We start from the raw sequence: 8,391 nt of genomic DNA on the forward strand, positions 1-8,391 counted from the left end.
GCCCAATAAGTAAACACCTTTTATTCACAAATACAAGATGTTCTATGAATGGTGGAAGTGCTGCATGAGCTTGCCCTGTGGTCAGTGTGCGGTGAGGAAGCCACTCACACAGAACCTGGAAGATCATGGCTCTCACTGTATGTAGCTCAGATTACTACTGTGATTTATAGTATCCCTAGTGGCCCTACAGATACCAGCCATGTGTACTTTTATCAAGTAAAGCTGGCTCTATGTAAGTATGTAAAAGAATAGGATAAGTGAGGTGCAGACAGTTTTCATAGGAGCAGGGGGCCTAATTTTTGCCACAGCAAGTGTGCACTGCCTGCTGCCTTTGCAGTTTAAGGGGGAGCAGTTAGGGGGCAGTAAAAATGTGGCCTGTGCATTTGTTTTTACCACCCCAAACTGTAAGGTTACATAATCCCTAAGTTAGGAATATAGTTTTAATTTAAATTTCTTTACAGTAGCAACAGGGGGATTAAGACTTCTCTTGCCAAACTCAGAGGGTTGAGGTTTTATGGCAGGACTGGTAGACTTCCAACCAAGATCTAGCCAGGTCATTCAGTAGAAAGATCCTACTATTACAATTATGTGCCACAAGAAACAATTACATAAAGGAAACCCACCATAAACTAGCCAGCTATCCGAGTTTGGTGGAGTATCTGTGTTTATGATGTGTCTCATACCTGCTTGAAGCAAGCACAGATTGTAGCCCTAAATTCATCTATACAGTAGATTTTGAGGCATTTGGCCTACACTGATACACAAACCATTTGAGATCATCTAGGAAGTGTTGCACGTGGCATCTTCATCTTCTTTTTCAATGTTGATTGTGTTTAAAAGCTGTAACTTAAGTTTATTTTTCTTCTCGCAGGTTCTTAGTACAGTTCAAGCAGGACAAAGTCTGTGTGAAATTCATCCAAGGAACTCAAAAGAATGGCAATGTTCCCACTTGCAAAAGGAAAAACAATCGCCTTCTTGAGGTGGCTGTACCCTAACAGCGCTGTTTTTAATGTATGGACATGTTCAATTTTAACTGCATAGTTTTAGAGATTTTGGGGGAAGTGGGGGGTCAACTTTTTAATATTTTGAATTGTGCCAAAGGCATATGGTAATGTCCTGGATCCAACAATGTACGCTTTTACATAAAAAACAGCTGCATAAAAAGTTATCTCCTACAATTTATTTGCAACAAATATTTATGTCCCCAATGGCTGCTCATCAAATTCTATCAGAGCACAAAAGGAGTTTGACCCACAGCATCCTATACAATCCAGTTAAATTTCCACAAGTATCCAGAGTTTAAACTACACATTTCGTTAGTCCTTGAATTTGTGTTCTTGGGTTCTAAGAAATCTTACAGTTTATGTTCCAGATATAGTTACAGCCATAGCTCAGAGTGACTGAGAAAAGAAAGAATCAAAGTCTGCCCAGTGGAGTGTTATAACTTTCCTTCACACACACTACACTTGTAAAAATCTTTGAACTGCTTCTAAATGTGTGCAGACTGCAGTTACTACTTCACATATAAAAGAGAGATACTGTTTAATAATAAAAAAGTGCCATTACCTGAAGATTGAATCGTTGATTATATGGAATCTCTTCTATTTTGTACAGTAGGTCTTCCCTGGTAGGATGTTTTTTTTTCATGATTAATGCCTGCCATGTCATAATGTGACTGTTCCAGCTAATTTGTGGCATATTTTTTTTTTACAAGCATTGTGCCAAGTTATGGACACACTGGTTTTATATCCGCTATGAGTATTATGTGCATCTAATCACAAAGTAGTCCCTTCTATATCTTAAAATTACAGCAAAAGTAATTTAAAGAGCTGTCATGGAGAATTAAATGGGCTGCATGTGCGGATCTACATCTAAAAGTACTCATCATGCTAATCCTCTGGCTTCAGTGCAGTCACTTTTAATCCATTTAGTGCTTGCTTGTTCTGTGACTTAAAACGCTTCAAAGCAGTACACAGCCAGACAACTAAACCTTTTGAGAAGGGGATCTGCAATGGTAGCCTGTTTTTCTCTCCTGACAATTTTCCCTTTAATATTATACTCATGACCACAGTTTTATGCTTTAATGAAGACCTTCCAGAATTCTAAACCTGTCTCCTGTTTTAGCTTGCTGCTTTCCTCATAATACTGCATAGAGCTTGGCTTATAGTTGCAGGCATTCCCAGCAGTAATCTTGGGCTTATTTAATGCGTATTTCAACTTTGCTGCAAGATCTTGTCAAGGCTGTTGTACTTCTAAAGGAATGCTGGAACAATTTTTTCTCTTTATTGCATATACAAGGAACACATAATATGCCATCATATAATGTAAAGGGGAAATACTTGTGTCAATGATACAAAAAGAAAAGCAGGCACGTAGCAGGTAACAAATATTGCACTGACAGCAGACTGGGAGAATTCTTTTTTTTTTTTTTTTTTTTTAATTATTATAATGCTCAGACTGATTGTGTGATTATTTTAAAGTGAGCTCTCCCACTTAGCAGTCACTTTATACATGTGCATTGGAGAAACATATAAACATATATATAAAGCAGAAGTTAGCAAGAGATAATCCATAAGGAAGTGTTTTACATTTCACATGTGCTGACAAACAATATGCTGACGGGAGAAGTGAGGTCACTTTATCAGTCTTCTGCTGATCACTGCTTGTGCAGTTACAGGCTGGTGGCAGAGTGTCTCTACAGCCTCATTGCAGTATATTGGCAGTGTGAGATCCAGTGCTGCTTCTGACTGCTAGTCTCAGGAGATTTGGTGATGTTAGTACTGTGCTGCTTACTGTTCTTCTTGCTGGAGGCTCTGATATCAGGAAGCAAAAACCTGCTTCTACCAAGATGTCCACTTCAATACAGAGACATAGTGCAGAACAAGGCATGGTAAGTCAGTAATGGGGAAAGATCAGTTTCAGGGAGACCACAGGGAAAACTGGTGCCTACCTTTTTTGGGTACAGCTTCCAGAGCTTAGTTCCTCCTTAAGCTGTATGTACAAGGTTGTTTTTCTGTTCTTACCCTCGGGATTGAACTAATATGTATTACCCTTCAACGCAGTTTACTACTATTCAATTTATGAAACAAAAACTGGCTGTTGTGTCCTGTACATGCAGGCTTCCTATGTGAGTGCTCAGTCTGTGTGTTTTGCCAAATGCTGTTCACACAAAGATCAATAACCCTATTGTTTATATTCAGATTCAGTTGATAAGGATTCTGTAAGAGACATCAGAAAGAACAACCCTTCAGCCAGAGTGAATAGTGCAAGACAAATGGCAGACTCAAGATGGAACTCCAGCCAATTTAAAAAGTGTAGAACCTCTTTAGTAGTGGAAACCTTTACAGCAAATCCTGGTTATTTTATATTGCCATGCAATAAAACCTGCATACAAACTGCCACTGTTACCATACACTAAACTGCCAATCCAGAAATGGTAGCTTTTGTGCTGTAGCAGCACAAATCAATTAATTTTCTTCGCTCCCCTGAAGGTAATGCTTTTCATATTCTTAAAGTGGATTTCCAGCTTCATCCTAACTATTCTTAAAACTGTCCCCTCCCCCTCCCAACACCAAGAGAGGAGAGAGTCAACAACAAATGGACCATTGAAGCCTATGAGTAACGTCACCACTCCAGGCATAGCCAGCCATTGTCAGGGCATTCTCTTCTTCTCCCCTTCAGTCACCCCTGGCTGACACGGGAGATCACATTGGATCGGAGCTCAAAATAGGTAGGTGCATGCATCTTTCTTTCATATACAGTATTAGTTACCATCAGTGTTGGGAGGGGGATGGGAAAGTTTTAAGGCTAGTTAGGATGAAGTTGGAATTCCACTTTACCTATACTTGCTTTTTTGTATGCAATCAAAACCATCTATAACAGTTACTGCCATAGTTATCATGTTTCCTATTAGAGTTTAGCTGCCTTTTACAACATAAGTGCGACTAAAAATAAAAAACACAAGAAATCAGAACAAAAGACATAACTTACAGTCAGAGGGGCATGCCCCTTGTGCTCTTCTGTTAGCTAAAATCTTCTCCTATCCATGTCCCCACCCCCACCCCCCACCTCCATCACTGTAATTTTCCAGCACATTGGGGTTAATAGAACTAATGGGCTATCATAGGCTGTTATCAATAGTGCCCAACTATGTCCACCCTTTATTCCCAGCTACTTCATTGATAGAAGCCGTACTACGTTTAGTATGTATGAGACCTATATTACATATATACTGTACATATGAAACACATGTATTTATAAAACAGGATCTATAAATGGAGGAGGCAGATATTTCAATCATCAGCCAGTTCTCCATTCATGGATCCTGTTTCATTCATAGAAGCTATAGTATGACTTCTATGAATGAAGAAAGCGGGAAGGGGAGAATTATGTGTAGTGTTATATAAGGTTAAAACATCTGTCAAGTGAGGTTGGCCACTGAGGAGCAAATTACCTTACCTGTGTCCATAACAGGAACAAATACAACAATATAAATATAGTTTTTTTTACCATTGGAAGTTGGGATTTTCCCACCTGACCTGACCTGAGACACAGACAATAGTATAATGTTGACAGAATTTCTATCCCTTCCTCCCTCTACTAGAACTAAAAAACTCTGGCTGGAGTTTAGGAGATATTCTTGGAAAATCATCACAATGGATTCAATTCACAATGCTAATGCACCGAAATAAAGGCTGTTTTATTTTTAGCCGAATCCAATGAAGATTACAGTCATATGTCTGAAAATGAAGATCCCTAACTCAACTCCCCCAGAGCTGCCCCCCTCCCTACCCTAAAGGTTCCACAATGTACCCTATTCTATGGGTTTTTATTCTGTTTGTTTTTAACTTTTCCAAAGTCTTCAGGCCAGTCATGTGCCACCGCAGATTTCTCTTCACCTCTTCTCCAGGCTGAGCAGTCCTTATTGATGTAGAGAGGGCTGCTGACATGATGATGTTAGCACTGTACATCACAGCTCCAAATTGAAGGTGAGTATTGTAGCCTGTGCTGCTTTTTTTTTTTTTTTTTAAATCCAAAGGTGTTTTTATTAGTTTTTAAATGGGCATAAAATAACAATGCTGACAAATACTCACACCTATGATGTACATATTCATTTAAAGGAATATATGAAACAAGGAATAGATAAGGCAATATAATAGCATATATAGAAGACTGTATTACATAGACAGTTGGTAAGTTATCAAATTGCTGAAGACAAATGAAATGAGACCCCTAATCACTGACTATTAACAAGAATAAGTGCAAAATAATATAGCAATGCCCATATAATTAGAGTATAATCAGTTGAGAACTGAGCGGTGTATTTTAAGATAGGACAATTTTGATAAATGCAAATTTAGCCTGGAGTTAGGCTATAAAGCTTTGTGAATTTCAACTAAAATATTATAATGTGGCTCATGAGCTGAAAGCAATTTACAGCCTCTGATCTAACCTATTGTTTCCAGTTTAAGTTCTTGGGGCATGTTTGTTAATCTGCTCGCAGAATGACAGTTCAAGTAAGTAGGGCGATTCTTTAAACAACCGTAAATGAGCAGTTCTGAGCTATTCTCTAGTCGTATGGTCTACATGCATTGTTATTGTTAATGGAGTTGAAAGGTATTACTATAGTACATTGCAAACTGTAATGAATCAAAATTATGAACAATAAACTATTAAATGACAGGTTGTAATAGATTAAATTGAACATTTTACACATCGTTACAGATACAGTGTGACCTCCTCAGTAATTCATGTGAAAATATAAGCCATCCTCAGTGATTCTCGTGACACAATTGTACTTGTTAGCGTGATGCATAAACATATGACATACATTTTTGTAATGCTTATTAATTGTTTATTAAACAGAAGTTCAACATTTACTTGTATATTGTGATATATCTTATGCAATGTAAAGCAGTTATTGACTCTAATTTATATTCCATTGTACGTTGTAATAAAATCTGTGTTTAAGTAGTTTACAATTTCACAGACCCTGAGAGTAAGCTAGCCAGGCTACATTCTGACTGTGTGTTATGTAGCCCGTGTGATTTTTTTGCTTTCCTTTAGGAGATACAGAAAAGAAATTCTGAGTTATGTTGTACTGTTCTTCATAGCGCACTGCTGTCTTGACTATGTTTACTCTTATTACTTTGTATTAGAAATGCACGGAAGTACTCCACTGTAGTCCTTGCATTATAAAGTATTCTCTGTGCCAACTGCTGTTATTATTTATTACGCTTGAGAATGACCTCAAACTATTGTTTCTTCCTGTTGCTATATCTCGTGTTCTAAAATTTTTATTTTAAGAACATACTTGCATCATTAGTGGGGTTAAATAGAAGTTTGTTTTCAGCCACAGTGACATGAAAATTCTAAGGAACTGGATGTTATTTTTTATTTATTTTTTTATTTTTTTAACAAATGCATTTTTAAAAGTGAATGTTTTTTTTGTTAGGTATGTATGAATGTATAGCTATATATAACAGGATAGTTGTATTGAAGTTGATGCATTTAGATCTTATTGGAGTATAAACCTCACTGCCAGCACACTGACAACAAATTTGAAGTGAACCTGTGCTTTACCAATGAAGGGCAAAGCAACAGATTTGATAAAATGCTGCCCTCTCCACCTACATTCCTTTCACTCCTGAATTGCTTCATCTGGCCACCAAGAGCAAAGAGTAGTAGCCCTAGGAAAGTTCCAAGTTGTGAACTGGAGCTCACAGGGCCTCAGATGTGACAGTGCTGAGTAACTAATCCACAAACTCCAACTCTTGGAGGGTCACATGCTCCCTATACCTCGAAGTACTGGGTATTTCTCTTAGCTCCTGGAAAGGATTGGGGAAGGGGGCAGAAGGAAAGGTGATTTGTTCTGCAGGGGCAAAGCAAAGATTCGCTTTAAGCTTTACACTTCTGTAATGAATACAATAAATAATAATGTAGACTATTGTGATGACAACATTTTCATATAGTATATTGGAAGATGATAATCATTGTTATTTCACTGCTCATTTTGGGAACAGGCTATAGCAGGATTCTGAGCCAGACCAGATAGTCCTTTGCCTGGCTACAGATTCAGACTCTTCCTGCATGATTCCAAAGTGTTCCCAAGCCAGATGGGATAAGTAATTTCTGTGGGTAATATTCAAAGTCTGTTGCAAAGACTCCTGCTAATGAAATGTGTTCAGACTGGCTCCAGGTAGGCCTGCTAAAGGCAACTCATGCAGGATTCTTGAACGGTCTCTCAACTAATGCTTCTGTATTAGAAGAAGATGCTCAAAATTACTGGGGATTCTCATCCTTGAGAATAAGCAAGACAATTGACCATTGTATGCAACTGACTGCGTGCATGAGGAAGTATAGGGATTTAGGCTTCCTGATCAATTGCAAGGCATCTAAAAACTCGTGGACACTTGCAGGACCTAATATTTTCATAGTTTCTGTTTTTCTTTTTTGGCATTTTTATTTAATATGTAACAATCATTCCTACAAACATTTTGAGGTTATGTAGATGTAGGTTGTACATATTGGTTTACAAAGCCAATAGGTTGTGGTATAGAGGAGATCAAACAAGATACCTCTTAGTCACCGTAAGACAATAAAGTTGCATGCCAGGCGATAAGCAAACCAGAAGTTTCTCTGTAGGGATAATGAGAAGCGTAAATGTCTAGGAAAAGACAGTGTGAAGAAAGAATGGAGGGGAGAAAGGAGGTGGTTCATGAAAGTAAGGTATACTGTAGGGGGACATATTCCTTTTTTCCATCACCTCTAAATACAATCCCAAGGTATCTTTGCAGAAATAATTTCCATGGAAACCCTCAACCCCCTCATTAGAAGTGATGACCTACTTTCTCAGTGCTGTGCTTTGCTTTCTCAGAACTAATCACTGGAAATTGAGATTCTTTCATAGGTGCTACAAAAAAGACAATTTAAAAACCAGAGATGCCATTTCTCACATCACCCTTGATGGACAACTTTACTAAACACTTAATGATATCCTGTCCATATAGATAAATATGCTGTTCCACTGAAAAGCTCTGTAACTTGGTCACTGTCTTTTCTTGGTAATTTATACTTTATAGGTGTGCATTTATTGTAATTCCAGGGACACTTTACTGTTATGTAAATGTAAAACATTGCTGCCTTAGACAGCAGTGATATATAGTATTTCCTGATAGGATATTTAATAAATGGCTTAGAATTTTTCTTTTAATTGAATTACTCTGAAGCATGTCCACAGAACAGGGCAAACTTGCTGGTTAACATTTACCGTATTTTTCGCTGTATAAGACGCACTTTTTCTTCCCCAAAACTGGGGGGGAAATGTCAGTGCGTCTTATAAGGCGAATATGGAGCGGCCGGTCCGGTATTTCCACCGTGGCCGTGTCAGAA

General features: G+C 38.0%; 1 protein-coding gene across 1 annotated transcript in view; it reads left to right on the forward strand.

Moving 5' to 3' along the window:
* Positions 1–5,879, forward strand: part of MYO1B (myosin IB) — a 169,958-nt gene extending 164,079 nt beyond the window's left edge. The window contains exon 30 of the mRNA XM_089687686.1: positions 872–5,879. Coding sequence (XP_089543812.1) covers positions 872–995 — 124 coding nt within the window. The 3' untranslated portion in view covers positions 996–5,879. The remainder of the gene's footprint in view (positions 1–871) is intronic.
* The last annotated feature ends 2,512 nt before the right edge of the window (positions 5,880–8,391 follow it).

This window comes from Staurois parvus, unplaced genomic scaffold (assembly GCF_062004578.1).
Source record: "Staurois parvus isolate SC_StPar_1 unplaced genomic scaffold, SC_StPar_1.0 ptg000434l, whole genome shotgun sequence".
Lineage (NCBI taxonomy): Eukaryota > Metazoa > Chordata > Amphibia > Anura > Ranidae > Staurois > Staurois parvus.